A 17,973-nucleotide genomic window follows, 5' to 3' on the forward strand; every position below is an offset into this window, starting at 1 on the left:
ATCAGCCCTACTTCTGCCCCTCCCTCACTGCGCCCCTGTTACCCCTACTCCTGCCCCTCCCCTCAACTGCCCCTGTCACCCAGACTCCTGCCCCTCCCCCACTGCCCCATTACCCCTACTCCTGCCCCTCCCCTAACTGCCCCTGTCAGCCGTACTCCTGCCCCTCCCTTTGACTCCTTCTTTCACCCCTACCCTTCTCCCCCCACCCTGTCATTACTATTCTTACCCCTCCCCCATTGCCCCTTTCATTCCTACTCCTGCCCCTCCCCCTGCCCTGTCAGCCCTTCTCCTGCCCCTCACCCACTGCCCCTCACCCCTACTCCTGCCCCTTCCCTTTTCCCCATCAGCCCTACTTCTGCCCCTCCCTCACTGCCCCCATTACCCCTACTCCTGCCCCTCCCCTCAACTGCCCCTGTCACCCAGACTCCTGCCCCTCCCCCACTGCCCCATTACCCCTACTCCTGCCCCTCCCCTAACTGCCCCTGTCACCGACTCCTGCCCCTCCCCTCAACTGCCCCTGTCACCCAGACTCCTGCCCCTTTCCCACTGCCCCATTACCCCTACTCCTGCCCCTCCCCTCCCCTGCCCCTGTCACCCAGACTCCTGCCCCTCTCCCACTGCCCCATTACCCCTACTCCTGCCCCTCCCCTCAACTTCCCCTGTCACCCAGACTCCTACTCCTAATACCCAGACTCATGACCCTCCCCCACTGCCCCGTCACCCACTCATGCCCCTCCCCTTCTCTCCCCTCAGCCCAAGGCCCTAAAACCTACTCCTGCCCCTCCCCTAGCCCCGCCCCCAGGCTGCCGTTGGCCGGTTGGCGCGTGCCTTCTACTAGCCTCGGTCCTTGCAGCGCGCGGCCACAGCGGCAGCTCCACTGGGTCACGTGTGGGTTGTTGGTAAGAGGAGGCCGCCGATTGGTCGGGGCTCGGGAGGAGCCGGCCAATCGAGAAGGTGAAAACAACAGATTGGTTGGATCTCGAAGAGGACGGGGCCGTAAGGAAGCGACCAGCCTATTGGCTGAGCGCGGACGCGCGGTAGCCAATGGGCGGCGGCTCAGTTGGGGCGGTTTGAATTCGAATGACGCAAGGAGGCGGAGGAGGCTTAGAAGAGTTAAACTAGCGCGGCCGAGGCGATAGCTGGTGAGAGGCGCGCGGGGCCCGGACTGTTCCCTTCCCCCCCCCCCTTCCCGGTGGGGCGGCGGCGGCGCGCGGGCTGGGCTCCCGGGGGAGGCCCTGGGGCGGTCAGGTCGGGTTGTTCCTGAAGCACGGCGGGGAGGCGGAGAGGCAGCGCTGTGGGGTGCAGATGTTGGGCTGGGGGAGGGGACCGAGAGGCAGCGCCGTGGGGTGCAGATGTTGGGCTGGGGGGGGAGAGGCAGCGCCGGGGGGTGCAGATGTTGGGCGGGGGGGGCAGAGAGGCAGCGCCGGGGGGGGCAGATGTTGAGCTGGGGGGGCAGAGAGCGCCGTGGGGTGCAGATGTTGGGCTGTGGGGGAGGACAGAGAGGCAGCGCCGTGGGGTGCAGATGTTGGGGGGGGGAGGACAGAGAGGCAGCGCCGTGGGGTGCAGATATTGGGCGGGGGGAGGACAGAGAGGCAGCGCCGTGGGGTGCAGATGTTGGGCTGGGGGGGGAGGGACCGAGAGGCAGCGCCGTGGGGTGCAGAGGTTGGGCTGGGGGGGAGGACAGACAGGCACTGCTGTGGGATGCAGATGTTGGGCTGGGGGGGAGGACAGAGAGGCAGCGCTGTGGGGTGCAGATGTTGGGCTGGGGGGGCGGAGAGGCAGCGCTGTGGGGTGCAGATGTTGGGCTGTGGGGGGTGGAGAGGCAGCGCCGTGGGGTGCAGATGTTGGGCTGTGGGGGAGGACAGAGAGGCAGCGCCGTGGGGTGCAGATGTTGGGCTGGGGGTGGGAGGACTGAGAGGCAGCGCTGTGGGGTGAAGATGTTGGGCGGGGGGGGACAGAGAGGCAGTGCCGTGGGGTGCAGATGTTGGGCTGGGGGGGGAGGGACCGAGAGGCAGCGCCGTGGGGTGCAGATGTTGGGCTGGGGGTGGGAGGACCGAGAGGCAGCGCTGTGGGGTGCAGATGTTGGGCTGGGGGGGAGGACAGAGAGGCAGCGCTGTGGGGTGCAGATGTTGGGCTGGGGGGGAGGACAGAGAGGCAGTGCCGTGGGGTGCAGATGTTGGGCTGGGGGGGAGGACAGAGAGGCAGTGCCGTGGGATGCAGATGTTGGGCTGGGGGGGCAGAGAGGCAGCGCTGGGGGGTGCAGATGTTGGGCTGTGGGGGGTGGAGAGGCAGCGCCGTGGGGTGCAGATGTTGGGCTGTGGGGGAGGACAGAGAGGCAGCGCCGTGGGGTGCAGATGTTGGGCTGGGGGTGGGAGGACTGAGAGGCAGCGCTGTGGGGTGAAGATGTTGGGCGGGGGGGGACAGAGAGGCAGCGCCGTGGGGTGAAGTTGTTGGGCTGGGGGTCGGGGGGCGCAGAGGCAGCGCCATGGGATGCAGCTGTTTGGGGCTGGGCTGTGGTGGGACAGAGGCAGCGCCATGGGATGTAGATGTTTGGTTGGGCTGGGGGGCAGAGGTAGGGCCTTGCAATGCAGATGGGTGGGGTTGGGGAAGTTCCTGTTTCCCATCTCTCCCCACCCCTAGCATTCACCTGCCAGTCTCCCCTTTTCCCCACAGGTTCACTTCAGAGCCCAGGACCCCAGCAGCTCCGCCCAGTCTGGGAGGAGTGTGACTTGGGCACAGGCGCTGAATCTGCTCCCATTGGCTTCGGCCTACCTGTGTGGAAGGAGTTTGCTTGGTCTCAGGTGAGCCATCCACTCATGGGCACCAACCAGATCCTGCCCCTCCAGAGGGTCTCACCATGGCAGGTGCTGGGGTGCGATGGGGCATGTATGGGGGGCGCTCACCCTGCTCTGGGTGCATGCACGGGCATCGGGGTGTCTGTATAACTTGTGACTGATCAAGTCCCCTTACTCCTTCCCAGAGGTCCCCACATGGAGCAGAAGGGGAATGCTGATGGATGGCAGGTGCCACTTGTAGGGAGGGCCCTTTCCCAGCTGCCTGTGCCTGGCTTGAGGGCCAAGCGAGGACCTAGTGATGAGAATCAACCTCCAACCGAACAGGTGAGATGCAGCAGGCAGATGTGAAAGGTGGTTTCTTGACCCACTTCATTTTCCTGTTCTCCAGGGCTCTGCTCCCACTAACTGTCTCCTCTCTTCCCCTCCCACTAGAAACGTGCCCGAAGGCTCCCTGTACCAACCAGGAGGGTGGCAGCCTCCATTGCTGCCACTTGTTCCAAGGCTTCGGCAGCAGCTGCAGTACCTAGGACTCAAAGAGCAGGTGAGCTCTTGGGAAGGATGTGTGCTGGGAATGGGGGGGTATGTTTGCCTGCAGGATGCATCATCCTGCAGGCAAACATCATCATTAGCAGTGTTGTACTCAAAGTACTATACAGGATCTTTTCAGGGGGATTAAGGCAAAAGGCCACATTTATTAGTAATACAGGTATTAATTAATACTCTATGATATGCATATGAGATATATCTCACAGTCATGCATTCACACACACAGACACAAACACACTCCGTCTTGCTGTTGTTACCAACTAGTTGCTCCCCTTAACTGCACTGGCCAGGTGAGTTAGATGGGGGAGGGGTGGAGCCGGGCTTCTGCCGATCCGGATCGATGCTCTGATGGTGACAAGACGAGTCCCGGGGTCCTTCTGCAAGACAGCTCACATTTATAGCAGCTTCCCTCTTATGCAAATCTAGACCAGATTCAAAATCTGGGTCTGTGTCCATTGGTCTGTGTCCGTTGGTCTTTGTGCTGCTTTTCTCTGGGTGTTGTCCCAATGCTGCTCAAAAGAGGGTGTTTTCTAAAGAAGGTGCTTGCTTCTAATCCCTGAGGCGGTCAATATGTCTGCTCTTCTTTGTTGGGCCCACTTGACAAGTTGTATTGTCCTTTGCTCTGGCTCGCATTCCCTCTGGAACTGTTGTCGCTGTCTGGAGGTGGGTGTCTTCCAAGCCTCACTCATTCACAACTCATTCAGTCAATAGGGCAATTGATTACAGAGTGGGGGGAAGATCTTATTCTACTTCTAGCAAAAAGGCACATGTTTCTTTTACTTTAACTGCACTATTCTTAGGGGCTATAACATCTGATACAAAGTTTCCTACCAATTTTCTATATAGGGATCTAATACAAAGTTGTATGAAAATAGAGAGGCACAATGCCAAGTGAAATAGAGAGGCACAATGCCAAGTCATATGAAATACAAAATAACATCATGCAAGATGCGATGTCATAAAGATACTTAATATAGAAAGATACTTAATACAAAATAATACAATGCAATGTCATAAAGATTTATAGAGATAGTTAATACAGAGATTTCTCTACAGCAGGACCCCTTGTGTTCATGAGAACAGGGAGCTGACACCAGGGGTCCTGCTAATGATGATGCTTCATGTCCACCACAGGCCGCCGGGCTTCGCTTCGACCAGAACTGACCATCCCAGCAGCCTCAGTTGCAGGTATTTGTGAGACTGGGGCTTTTACTCTGAGGGGAGGCTCCTTGTGACCTGGTGCCACTTGCCAAACCCAGCACTGTCATCCAGAGCTCTGTGGGACCCAGTACTGGGAAGACTGTTGGTGGGTAATAGTTCTTAATGAGCAGAGCACCCTCTGTCAACTGGAAGCCCTAGGCCTAAGCTCCCATGAAGAGGGCCCAAAGGGAGACATGAGCCTTACGCTCAGCTCAACTGCATTTTTCTGTCAAATACAATACTCCTGAATGCCACAGTTGATCTGTTCCAAAAATTGGGGGAATGTTCAAGGCAACAGGGGTCAGAACCCTAGTGACTTTGGGGGAACCAGAAAACTGAAAGTGGGGGGGGGGGGTGTAGGCCCCATGGAGTCCCTGCCATTGTTTTGGCACAGCCACATCCTCTAGCACCTCTGGAATTGCCTACAGATCAAACTGCTGGTTGTGGGTGTGACTCATGGTGGCTGGTGCAGCCCTCACTGGAAATGCCAAGGGCAGGCTGCAAAAGGGAGCTCAGACACTCCCAAGACTGGTGGGTAACACTGAAGTTACACTCCCCAAGCAGTCACAAACTCTGCTGCTGCTCCCTCGGGTATCAAGAAGCAAAAAATAAAAAAAAAAGGGGAATCACACAGCCCCCTTATTGCATTCCAGTTCTCTGGCTCCCAATCAGCACCTAGGTCCAGTACAGTGAGAAGTTGTATATGCTCACATATACAAAGTGTTCTTCTGACCCCAAAGGGTCAGCCACGTCACCAGGGTAGTATGGGATTGGATCTTACCCAAAATACTATGCTGTCAGCCAATCCTTTAGTGTCTAAAACTAAAGGTTTATAAAGAAACAGAACAAGAAGGGAGATCGTAAAGCAGTCACTTAGATGAACTTTAAAGTCTTTGTACCTATCAGGTTCCTAGCAGTATTGGTGAGTTTGCTGGCTTGAAAGTCCCTCTGGAATACATCCACAGCTTGGATGGGTCATTCAGTCCTTTATTCAGAGCTTCGGTTTGTAGCAAAGTTCCTCCAGAAGTGAAAAGCAGGATTGAAGACAAAATGGAGAAGATGCAGCTGTCTTTTGTAGTATTTTGTCATGCGGCCTGTGCGTCCATTGTTTCAAACACAAGCTGCCCAGCACATGGCTTGGAAGCCTTTTCTGTCCATGGACATGCCTGTACATGCCTTGCTGAGTCGGAAGGTGTATCCTCTGCCTTCTCTCAATGGGTCAGTTGTATAGCAGATGGTCATTAATGATTCCATGCTGATTCCAAACTGTCTCGGGGTGTCACTCAGAAGCATAGCCCAAGTTTAAAATACAGACATACATATGTATCTGTAACTCATAATACAAAAGGTGATACAAACATATAAACAAGATTATCATATCTGGCAAATCATAACATTTTTGCAGATATCTTACATGGCATATCTGCCATAACTCATTACCAATAGTGTAAAATTGCATTCATAGTATCCTAAAGTGTCCCCCAGATTTTATACAGCGTCACAGTGAGCACCCATGAACCCCTTCCCGCCTAGTGATACTCCAGCTCATCTCTGTTCCTGCTCCCAATAACTTACACCCTGAGTATCTCCCAGATGGACAGAAGACAAACAGTGGAGGAGTTTGACAATGAAGTGGCCATTTTCTGTGATATTTTTGATTCCTCTGTATGCCTTGGTTTCCCACTGGACTGGTTAAACCCAATCCATATCAATGGTGGATGTGCCAAGACACTGGGACCCCCAGGAACCGAACAACTGACACTTATCCACTGGATTCTCCAGCAGACCGAATATGTGATCTCAGCATGGGTCGATGTCTTGGGCATAAGAGTTGGCTGTTAGAAGAAACTGTGCAGCTTTCACCTGGGACTAGGGACAGAGAGACGGCCAAGTTGATTTTGATGAGAGCCGGCTCTAGGCTCCCCTTGACATAGCTACTACCTCTCAGCGTGTGGCGTACCTACAGTAAGGAGAGAACCTCTCCTGTCACGAAGCACTACACGGGCTCAGCTGCAGCATTTTAAGTGTAGACAAGTCCCCTGTTTTGGATTCTTGGAGGCTATGGCCTGTCCCTGTAGAAGGGTGTGGGTCCTTGGGGCCTAGCACACTAAAGGGGTACTCCCAAGGGACTGGTTTCAGGCTGGAGTATAGCCCAGACCCTGTGGCTGCCTGAGAGGTGGTGGCAGAGAGTCAGCTACTGAATGGTTTCAGTGACTAAATTGTCAATTTGTCAAGTGCTATGTTCTGACCCTGGGGCTCCCATTGTTTTGGCTCATCCTCCAGTAGTATGGTCAGTTCCAGCCAGTCCTTTAACACTCATCTGTTCCGCACCAGCCAGTTACATGACACAGCACCTCCCATCTTCTGCTATGCCCCAAGAGCAGCTCTTGAATTATTTTGCACCTGCTGGCTAGCAATGTAAAGTACAGAAATAAACTGAGGCACATAAGAATCTTAAAAATATTACAGAAAATTCCTGTTTTGTCATGGGGTGCACACAGCTTCTGGCATGGGGAAAGAGGGGATTGCAATGGAGGAAGAATAGGCAAACAGAGCCCCTGCTGTGGGGGTGAGAATGGGGGGGTGACATCCAGAAATGGGAGGCACACAACCCCTTGTGATAATAGTGGGAAGGGGGCACATATAACCCTGTGAGTTGCATGGAGTTCTGAAAAGAAGAGGATAAGAACATAAGAAAGGCCGTACCGGGTCAGACCAAAGGTCCATCTAGCCCAGTATCTGTCTACCGACAGTGGCCAATGCCAGGTGCCCCTGAGGGAGTGAACCTAATAGGCAATGATCAAGTGATCTCTCTCCTGCCATCCATCTCCATCCTCTGACGAACAGAGGCTAGGGACACCATTCTTACCCATCCTGGCTAATAGCCATTTATGGACTTAGCCACCATGAATTTATCCAGTCCCCTTTTAAACATTGTTATAGTCCTAGCCTTCACAACCTCCTCAGGTAAGGAGTTCCACAAGTTGACTGTGCGCTGCGTGAAGAAGAACTTCCTTTTATTTGTTTTAAACCTGCTGCCTATTAATTTCATTTGGTGACCCCTAGTTCTTGTATTATGGGAATAAGTAAATAACTTTTCCTTATCCACTTTCTCAACATCACTCATGATTTTATATACCTCTATCATGTCCCCCCTTAGTCTTCTCTTTTCCAAACTGAAGAGTCCTAGCCTCTTTAATCTTTCCTCATATGGGACCCTCTCTAAACCCCTAATCATTTTAGTTGCTCTTTTCTGAACCTTTTCTAGTGCTAGAATATCTTTTTTGAGGTGAGGAGACCACATCTGTACACAGTATTCGAGATGTGGGCGTACCATGGATTTATATAAGGGCAATAATATATTCTCAGTCTTATTCTCTATCCCCTTTTTAATGATTCCTAACATCCTGTTTGCTTTTTTGACCGCCTCTGCACACTGCGTGGACATCTTTAGAGAACTATCCACGATAACTCCAAGATCTTTTTCCTGACTTGTAGCTAAATTAGCCCCCATCATGTTGTATGTATAGTTGGGGTTATTTTTTCCAACGTGCATTACTTTACATTTATCCACATTAAATTTCATTTGCCATTTTGTTGCCCAATCGCTTAGTTTTGTGAGATCTTTTTGAAGTTCTTCACAATCTGCTTTGGTCTTAACTATCTTGAGTAGTTTAGTATCATCTGCAAACTTTGCCACCTCACTGTTTACCCCTTTCTCCAGATCATTTATGAATAAATTGAATAGGATTGGTCCTAGGACTGACCCTTGGGGAACACCACTAGTTACCCCTCTCCATTCTGAGAATTTACCATTAATTCCTACCCTTTGTTCCCTGTCCTTTAACCAGTTCTCAATCCATGAAAGGACCTTTCCTTTTATCCCATGACAGCTTAATTTACGTAAGAGCCTTCGGTGAGGGACCTTGTCAAAGGCTTTCTGGAAATCTAAGTACACTATGTCCACCGGATCCCCCTTGTCCACATGTTTGTTGACCCCTTCAAAGAACTCTAATAGATTAGTAAGACACGATTTCCCTTTACAGAAACCATGTTGACTATTGCTCAAGAGTTTATGTTTTTCTATGTGTCTGACAATTTTATTCTTTACTATTGTTTCAACTAATTTGCCCGGTACCGACGTTAGACTTACCGGTCTGTAATTGCCAGGATCACCCCTAGAGCCCTTTTTAAATATTGGCGTTACATTAGCTAACTTCCAGTCATTGGGTACTGAAGCCGATTTAAAGGACAGGTTACAAACCTTAGTTAATAGTTCCGCAACTTCACATTTGAGTTCTTTCAGAACTCTTGGGTGAATGCCATCTGGTCCCGGTGACTTGTTAATGTTGAGTTTATCAATTAATTCCAAAACCTCCTCTAGTGACACTTCAATCTGTGACAGTTCCTCAGATTTGTCACCTACAAAAGCCAGCTCAGGTTTGGGAATCTCCCTAACGTCCTCAGCCGTGAAGACTGAAGCAAAGAATCCATTTAGTTTCTCCGCAATGACTTTATCATCTTTAAGCGCTCCTTTTGAATTTTGATCATTAAGGGGCCCCACTGGTTGTTTAGCAGGCTTCCTGCTTCTGATGTACTTAAAAAACATTTTGTTATTACCTTTTGAGTTTTTGGCTAGCCGTTCTTCAAACTCCTCTTTGGCTTTTCTTATTACACTCTTGCACTTAAGTTGGCAGTGTTTGTGCTCCTTTCTATTTGCCTCACTTGCTTCCACTTTTTAAAGGAAGTCTTTTTATCTCTCACTGCTTCTTTTACATGGTTGTTAAGCCACGGTGGCTCTTTTTTAGTTCTTTTACTGTGTTTCTTAATTTGGGGTATACATTGAAGTTGGGCCTCTATTATGGTGTCTTTAAAAAGGGCCCACGCAACTTGCAGGGATTTCACTTTAGTCACTGTACCTTTTAACTTTTGTCTAACTAACCCCCTCATTTTTGTATAGTTCCCCCTTTTGAAATTAAAGGCCACAGTGTTGGGCAGTTGAGATGTTCTTCCCACCACAGGGATGTTGAATGCTATTGTATTATGGTCACTATTTCCAAGCGGTCCTGCTATAGTTACCTCTTGGACCAGCTCCTGCGCTCCACTCAGGATTAAATCTAGAGTCGCCTCTCCCCTTGTGGGTTCCCGTACCAGCTGCTCCATGAAGCAGTCATTTAAAGTATCGAGAAATTTTATCTCCGCATTTCGTCCTGAAGTGAAATGTTCCCAGTCAATATGGGGATAATTGAAATCCCCCACTATTATTGGGTTCTTAATTTTGATAGCCTCTCTAATTTCCCTTAGCATTTCATCATCACTATTACTGTCCTGGTCAGGTGGTCGATAATAGATCCCTACTGTTATATTTTTACTAGAGCATGAAATTTCTATCCATAGAGACTCTATGGAACCTGTGGATTCGCTTAAGATTTTTACTTCATTTGAATCTACACTTTCTTTAACATATAGTGCCACTCCTCCCCCTGCACGGCCTGTTCTGTCCTTCCGATATATTTTGTACCCCGGAATGATTGTGTCCCATTGATTGCTCTCAGTCCACCAGGTTTCTGTGATGCCTATTATATCTATATCCTCCTTTATAGATATAGGATGGGGGAGGGTAGCACACAGGGAGCTTGGGAGGGCGAACAGAAAGATGCAAGGATGCCTGGGGCATGCCAGACCTCAGCATACAAGAGCTATGAAGTGAAGACCCCCTAGTTTACAAAAATGTTCAGTGTGTCCTGTTTCCTTGCACACAGCACTTCCAAACAGCATGCATATTCCTTGCTCATAGTTTCCAAGTCTGCTCCTTTAGTCAGCTGTTTTCTCTCATAGCCACTCACAACTGCTTCACTCCATGATTTGTTGTGAAGGAGTGGGAATTAGTCATAATATTTTGGATGAATATTGTGTGTGCCTCAGTTTCCCCTATGTGGTGTGTAATTAACAAGGTCAGGAGGGTCGGGGAGAAAGAAAGATTGTTTACTCTTTGCTGTGATCCAGATATACAGGCGGGACCAACGCCTAGCTGGCTGGGGCTCCATGCCCATGGAGAGTCTCAGAAGACAATGGCCACTCCAGTTATTGGCACCTAGCAACAAACAACCATGGATGGCCCACCCTCCTTAGGAAGCCAGCTGGCGGACAAAGGACTAGGGAGTGGCCAGGTGGGGTTGTTAAGTGTGGGCTGCTGGAGGCAGGAAAGAAGCTTATGGACTGGGATTAAAGAGGATCCAGATCCACCTGGCTGTAACTTTCCGTTGCCTGTGTTAACTAAAGACTTGCTACGCTGTGTTCCAGACATCTAATAAACCTTTCTGCTTTTACAATGCTGGTTGAGAATCACCTTAGATCAAGGGAGCTGGGGGTGTAAGTCTTCCCCGGGTGTCCAACTCAGGTGGAGTCGCTATGGGGCGCTCACCGTGTGAAGGAGGGATGCTGAAGGCTCTGAGGTTTTGGTCCAGGAGTCAGTGAAGTCAAGAGGCCTACCCTAGTGAGTGAGAGACCCTAAGGAGGCTGACACACTGAAGGGATCCTCCCAGGGACTGTTCAAGAGCATGGGCCTGTAGCTCCATGACACATGCTCTCCCCTTTCCCTCTGCAGATGTCGTCAGGAGGCCGGTGCCTGTGGCAGCAGCTCCAAAGATGGGTAAGGCGGCAGCAGGAGGGGCTTGGTGTCAAGAAGGGGTGAAGCCAGAGATGGGGAGAGGGATAGCCCTGCTGGATCCAGCCTCACCTGCCTCCCCCTTTCTCACCACAGCAGCCCCTGCCCTAGCTGCAGGGAACGATGGGAAAAAGCGGGCGGCCTGGGACCTGAAGGGCCAGTTGAATGATATGCGGGCCAAGGTGAGCAGCTACAAGGACAAGGTGCAGAGACTGGATGGGGAGAATCAGCAGCTCAAGAGGCAGCTGCAGGAGCAGGTGGTTCAGAACCGGGAACTGAGCAGCCAGGTCAGGTGAGAGGGCTGAGGGGGAGGGATCCTAGTCGTTCTGGTTCGGGGGGAATTACTCCTGCCCCATCTCACCCTGCCCCTACTTCTGTAGCACACTGAGCTCCGCGCTGCACACTTGCCAGGAGCAGGCACAGCAGAGGCTCCACGAGGTGATGGAGCTGTCAGACCTGAAGCAGCAGCTGGAGGAGCAGGTCACCAGCCACAGCAGGACCATTGGGCAGCTAGAGGGGACCAAGCAGGACCTGTCATCCCTGCTGGAGACCAGAGAGGTGGGTCTTGATCCTGGGAAGGGGGGAGATGTGATGTTAACCTCCCTCACTGGAGCCAGAGCTGGGCCGATCCAGGTCATGTGTCGCCTGTGCTAGGATCTCCCATAACATGCTGTACCCTTAACCCAGCTGTGCCCTGTCAGATTCCTGTTCAGTAGACAGGTTATGTACCCATTGGGTCATCTGCATGCTGTACTGAGAGGAACCAAGCCTTACGCAACAGTTGCTGCCGCTTCCATGCATGGGTTCAATCTGCACCTACTAGACACAAGCTTTGTTTCCTATAGCAACAGCTCAACCTTATGAAGGCTTTACACAGACTTGCTGGGACAACACTGTGCTCTGCTGCAGTCTCCTGGAAATTCCCCTATTGCCAATGTCACAACCCCACTTTGCTTTCAGGACTTACTCCTGTGTCTGACTGTTCTGCTTTAGTTATTGCCTTGCTGAGAGTGCTGCACCTCCGTAAAGCGACTGCTGTCCTTGCAGGGTGTTTCAAAGGAACCTTTCCCCAGTGTTCAGGCACCCAACTCCCTTTTAAAATCCCAGCCCTAATGTTGGGCCTCTTTGATTCACTTGCACTGCAAACAAGCACTGCTTTCTGCACCATCGCATGCATTTCCCACAACAGCTTTGCTTTGACCAGGTTATCAGCTACATTCCATGTCTAGCAAGTCTGTCAGCAGCTGGGAGTCACATGCGCTGTCTTGACCCATGGCGTGTGACATGGTCTATTGTCTCTCCTGGTGGGGGCCTGGGGTGGGGGGTGTATTGTGGTATCCTGAGAACTCCAAGCAAGTCTCTAGCAGTAACCCCTAACTCCCGGTCCTGCTCCAGGTGAAGCTAAAGCTGGCAGAGGAGGGCCTGGCCCAGAGGGAGTGTGAGAACAAGGAGTTGAGAGGCCAGGTGGCAGCGCAGCTGCAGGTTATGACCCAGCAGGAGGAGCGGTTGCACCACCTGGAGATGGAGAGGAGGAGGCTGCACAACCTGGTGCAGGAGCTCAAGGTGACAGGAGGCTCTCATTCTGCCCCACCTTGGGGTGTGGAGGGGGGGGGGGGGGGCTGGGAATTAAGGCAGGACACCAGGCAGGGGGTTGGGGGTGAGGGCTAGAAGATGGGATTGGGAGGGACAGCAAATGGGAGCTGGGGACAGCCTTCCCCGCACTGGACTGACACATCTGTCCCCAGGGTAACATCCGTGTGTTCTGCCGTGTGCGCCCCCTGCTAGCCTGGGAGAAGGAAAGAGAGAAGGGACTGGAGCACCTGCACTTCCCCCTGCAGGACAACAAGGCCCTGGTGCTCTCCAAAGTGGAGGAGGTGAGTCCAGGGACTGGGGCACAGCTAGCTCTGTGTTTGTGATGCGCCATAGGCAGCCCTCTGGCTGTGCATTGGCTGATATTCAGGGCCATTCAGGGCAGTCACTGTTTGGACATGGCATTAGTGTAGTTAAGTTGGAAAATGCTGGTGCAATCTACAACTTGCACACTACACAGGCACTAGCCTTGGGCAATTCCCCCTGCAGGGATTCCAAGTCAGCCACCTCAGCCCCAAGCCAAGGAGTGGCTGACTCTGTTTCTGACTTGCTGCTGCTTAAATGTAGGGCTCCTGTGCTTGGAGCCTTGGAAACCTTGCTAGCACCTCACAGCCCAGCTGGGCCTGTTGCCTTGAGACCAGCCTTCTCACACCTCTAGGGGCTAGCATTTTTCTGAGCAGCAGGCTATAGATCTGTGCGCATGAACATGTGAAGGAGGGTGAATTGTAGTGTAGATGGTGCACAGACATTCATGCATGAGACTCCCAGTGACAGAGTTCCTGCTGCAATGCCCTTGGGGCAGTGCTTCCTGTGGCCTTTTAACAACTTGCATCTTATCTGTAGCCTGAATTTGTGTGGCTTCAGCTCCCAGTCGCTGGTTTCTCCTCCTGCCTCTGTCTGGTAGCTTAGAGCCTTCTGCTCTCAAATTTGTCCATATATGTAAGTGGAGACCATGATCAAGTCTCCTCTGAGCCTTCCCTTTAATAAGCTGAATAGAGGGAGCTCCTTCAGTCTCTTACTGAGGCAGGTTTTCCAGCCTTCAAATCTTGTAGCTTTTCTCTGAACCTTTCCCAGTTTTTCATCCTTTTGAAGTGTGGCTGCCAGATCTGTAGTGTGTCCAGTAACAGCCACAGATGCTGCAATGAGGCAATTAACCTCATCCCCTGCCCCCGCAACTTCCTGGCAGCATGTTAGAAACCTGGGGCCTTCTCTGAAGGGTTTGTTAATCTCAAATGCAGACGAGCAACCAAGTAGTTTCATTAGCAGCTTGCACTCACCGGTGTTGAATCTCACCTGCCATTGAGCCGCCCCTTCACCCTGTCTGGCTTGGCTCCTCTGCAGGTCCTCATGACCACCTCTTGTCTTAAAGAACCCTCTGCAATCACTGCTCATTCCCACTCTGGGGACTTCCTATCAGAGGCACAGAGGTGGCTGTCAATTCCCCCAGCCTAGGCCTGGGGTCCTGGGAATGAGTCCTATAGTCTGACCCACATGTCTGTCTCTCTCCCCCAAGTCCCACGTTGGGCGTGACCGGAAGGGTGATGTGAAATACGATTTCAGCTTTGACCGGGTGTTCTCCCCTGCCTGCTCCCAGGAGGAGGTGTTTGAAGAGATTGCGCTGTTGGTGCAGGTACAGAGTGGGGCACAGAACTTGGGGGATTGGGAATCTGGGGGTTACCCCCATAGTGACCACTTCCTCCTCCCTCCCTGCAGTCCGCTCTGGATGGGTACCATGTATGCATCTTTGCCTATGGGCAGACAGGCAGTGGTAAGACCTATACCATGGAGGGGCCAGACGACATGAGTCCCGAGACTATGGGCATGATTCCTCGGGCAGTGCGGCAGGTCTTCCAGGGGGCACGGGAACTGGAACCCAAGGGCTGGCAGGTGAGTGATCATCCCACTCTGCCCTTCATGCCTGCCCCCAACCCTGTGGCTCTGGTAGCATACCTGGTCCCCCCACAATCTCATGTTTCTGACGTTGTTTCTGTCTCCCACACACACCTCAGTACCGTTTCACGGCCAACTTCCTGGAGATCTACAATGAGTCGCTGCGGGACCTGCTTGTGGGGCGGCCAGAGCGGGGTGCCGAACTGGAGATCAAGCGGGTCAGCCAGAGCAGTGAGGAGCTGCATGTTCCCAACCTGCGCTATGTGCCTGTGGACTCCGAGGATGAGGTGAGCTGAGATGTGGGTGTGCTGGAGCCGGTGGGCTTAGGAGCTGTACTGACCTCACCAACACACCCTGCATTCCCCAGGTGCTGAAGCTACTGCAAACGGCCCAGGCCAACCGCTCTGTGGCGAAGACGGCTCTGAACGACCGCTCCTCTCGCAGCCACAGCCTTTTCCAGCTGCGCATTGAGGGCTGGAACCGGAGCCGGGACCTGCACAGTGTCTGTGAGTGTGGCAGGTGGTGGCTGGGGCTGCCAGAGAATAACTAGAAGTCAGGGCTGGGGGAGCATTGATCGCTAAGCCCACCTGTGGTGTGACTGCCCTGCCATTTGTGGGAGAGCTGGGTGAGGTGCCCTCTCCCAGGCCTTTCTCATATCCATTCCCTCTTCCTTCACTGCAGCAGTGCTAAGCTTGGTGGACCTGGCAGGCAGTGAGCGGCTGGACAAGTCCTTCTCGAAGGGGGAGCGGTTGAGGGAGACCCAAGCCATTAACACTAGCCTCTCTACCCTGGGGCTGGTCATCATGGCGCTTTCCAACAAGGTAACAGCTAGGACACCCCATGCCCCATTATCAGCAGTCTCTTCCCCCAGGGCCAGTGGTCATAGTGCTGTAGGCAATGTAACATACCACCTGCATACACCCCACTGCCCCCTCCCTCTCCCCCAGCCCTTCCCTGCCTGGTATAGGGGAGCCACAGTGAGGCCGGGGGCTGTCTGAGGTAGATGTTATGAAATCTCCCTGCCCAGGGGTAACAACGTGCCCCCTCCTCATGGACTGTGGGGAGCTGACTCCTGTCTTCCCACTTTGCAGGAGCCCCACATACCCTACCGGAACAGCAAACTCACCTACCTGCTGCAGAACTCGCTGGGGGGCAACTCTAAGATGTGAGTAACAATGGGGGTGGCAGTAGGAATAGTAGGAGTTGGGGGGAGGGTTGAGGCGGAGATCTATGGAGAAGGATTTAGCATCAAGGTGGAGGGCAGGGCTATGGGACACACTGTTTGGACAGGGAGTGGAGGGAGTCAAAGAGTTAGGGAATGTGCATGGACACCAGGTGCTGAGGGTGGTGCCAGAAGAGGGCTTCAGCGGGCCCCTCTAACCTCTGTTCCTCCCCTTTCCAATGCCCCCAGGCTGATGTTTGTGAACATCTCCCCACTGGAGGAGAACTTGTCAGAGTCCCTGAACTCCCTGCGCTTTGCCAGCAAAGTAAGTGACTGACTGGTGTGTGGCTGAGGCAGATGGAAGGGGGTTGCCCATGTTACCATGCTGCAGCTTCCCGCTCAACTCCATCTCTCCCCCCTTCCAGGTGAACGAGTGCGTCATTGGAACAGCGCAGGCCAACAGGAAGTGAGGGGTGCCACCATCCTGGCTTGGCTGCAGGATGCGTCTGGAGCCCTGTGGGAGCAAAGCTTTCTGCACCCAGCCGGGGCTGTGGGGTGATGTGTGTGAGGCTTATCTTGTGTCTTGTTTTTAATACTGGTATGGACTCAGCATGAGTGCTGGAAATAAAATGTCTTTTACAGCTGCTGGCTGTGTGCACTCAGGGGGGGAACCCGGCTGTCCTAGCTGCAACATGGGTGCAGTGAGCTATCAGCTGGGCCTTGGCTGTATTGTTGTCAATGGGTATCAGGTCACTCTGGGCCATAGTCTCCCTGTGTGAGATCCTCTCTGGTGCTGTTCATCCACCTGCTCAATATCCCCACTGCACTGCCAGCTTCTCCTGCCCCTGGAAGTCATGCCCCCCAGCTCCACTCAAGGGCAGGGCTCCTGCATGGCTGTGAGGGGAAGTCAGTGCTGTTTGTGTCCAGAAGCCCAGGTTCAGTCCTGCTATCCCCTGTGAGTCGCCTGAGGGTGTGGAGGATCTCTGGGATGGGGAGGGGACAGGGCCTGGGGGTGTGGAGAATCTGGGGCTGGGGGGGGAGACAGGACTTGAGGGTGTGGAGGATCTGTGGGGATTGAGGTGTGGGGGGACAGGACCTTGGAGGTGTGGAGGATCTGCGGGGTGGGGGGCATGGGGGACAGGACCTGGGGGTGTGGAGGATCTGTGGGGAGGGGACAGGGCCTGGGGGTGTGGAGGATCTGTGGGGGAGGGCAGTGGCTGCTGGTGTGAAGGATCTGTGGGGCTCGGGGCATGGGGGGACAGGATCTGCAGGTGTGGATGATCTGTAGGGCAGGATGAGGGTCTGGGGGATCTGTGGGGTGGGGGGAAAAGACCTGGGGGTTAGAGTTTAGGGGTAGGGTTGGGATTAGGTAGGGGTTTAGCATTAGAGGTGGGCTAAGGTTAGGGGTTGGAGTAGGGGTGCGGATGGGGTGAGGGGCTGGGGTCAGGCTCAGGTTTAGGGTTAAGGGGTTAGGGTTGAGGTCGGTTTAGGGGTAGGGTTAGAGGAGGTGATGGTTAGGGGGTCAGGGTGAGGTTTAGGGTTGGGGTTGGTGTTAGGGATAGGGATAGAATCATAGAATATAAGGGTTGGAAGGGAGCTCAGAAGGTCATCTAGTCCAACCCCCTGCTCAAAGCAGGACCAACCCCAACTAAATCATCCTAGCCAGGGCTTTTCAAGCCGGGCCTTAAAAACCTCTAAGGAAGGAGATTCCACCACCTCCCTAGGTAACAGATTCCAGTGCTTCTTCTTCGAGTGATTGCTCCAATGCATTCCAGTTAGGTGTGCGCGCCGCGCGTGCACGGCTTCTCCGGAACTTTTTTCCCCTAGCAACTCCGGCGGGCCGGCTGGCGCCCCCTGGAGTGGCGCCGCTATGGCGCTAAATATATACCCCAGCCGGCCCGTCCGCTCCCCAGTTCCTTCTTACCGCCCGTGACGGCCGGTCGGAACTGTGGAGTGCTCGTTGGCCTCCACTACCCTAGCTCTTCCTGTCCTATTTTGTATATATATAGTTAGTTGTATAGTTAGTGATTAGAGTTGTTATAGTTGTTTTAGTGTAGTTGTTCTAGGTTTTAGTAAACGGTTAAGGGGGGTTTCCCCCCCTTCCCTTCCCCGGTGCGGGCTCA

At 53.2% G+C, this 17,973-nt stretch overlaps 1 protein-coding gene across 3 annotated transcripts; it reads left to right on the top strand.

The window, feature by feature from the left end:
* The first annotated feature begins 913 nt into the window (after nucleotides 1-913).
* KIFC1 (kinesin family member C1) lies at nucleotides 914-16,470 on the top strand. 3 transcript variants are annotated; one of them, XM_044984486.1, is made up of 18 exons: nucleotides 914-1,142; nucleotides 2,674-2,801; nucleotides 2,981-3,119; nucleotides 3,228-3,336; nucleotides 4,476-4,529; nucleotides 11,149-11,193; nucleotides 11,305-11,500; nucleotides 11,589-11,766; nucleotides 12,604-12,771; nucleotides 12,954-13,082; nucleotides 14,312-14,428; nucleotides 14,512-14,685; nucleotides 14,808-14,975; nucleotides 15,056-15,194; nucleotides 15,373-15,509; nucleotides 15,780-15,853; nucleotides 16,100-16,175; nucleotides 16,276-16,470. In XM_044984486.1, the coding sequence occupies exons 3-18, from the start codon at nucleotides 2,991-2,993 to the stop codon at nucleotides 16,318-16,320; spliced, it is 1,938 nt and encodes a 645-aa protein (XP_044840421.1). In that variant the 5' UTR covers nucleotides 914-1,142; nucleotides 2,674-2,801; nucleotides 2,981-2,990; the 3' UTR covers nucleotides 16,321-16,470. The 3 variants fall into 3 exon arrangements, with proteins under 3 accessions (XP_044840421.1, XP_044840419.1, XP_044840422.1); XM_044984484.1 differs by having other exon boundaries at nucleotides 922-1,142; nucleotides 15,370-15,509; XM_044984487.1 differs by lacking the exon at nucleotides 914-1,142 and adding an exon at nucleotides 1,170-1,248 and having other exon boundaries at nucleotides 15,370-15,509.
* The last annotated feature ends 1,503 nt before the right edge of the window (nucleotides 16,471-17,973 follow it).

The sequence above is a fragment of the Mauremys mutica genome, chromosome 12 (assembly GCF_020497125.1).
Source record: "Mauremys mutica isolate MM-2020 ecotype Southern chromosome 12, ASM2049712v1, whole genome shotgun sequence".
Lineage (NCBI taxonomy): Eukaryota > Metazoa > Chordata > Testudines > Geoemydidae > Mauremys > Mauremys mutica.

Coding starts and splice junctions, on each gene's coding strand:
- KIFC1 (XM_044984484.1), top strand. CDS start 2,991: ATGGAGCAGAAGGGGAATGCTGATGGATGGCAGGTGCCACTTGTAGGG. Junction 11,194..11,304: donor GGCAGCAGCTCCAAAGATGG/GTAAGGCGGCAG, acceptor TTCTCACCACAG/CAGCCCCTGCCCTAGCTGCA. Junction 11,501..11,588: donor GAACTGAGCAGCCAGGTCAG/GTGAGAGGGCTG, acceptor CTACTTCTGTAG/CACACTGAGCTCCGCGCTGC.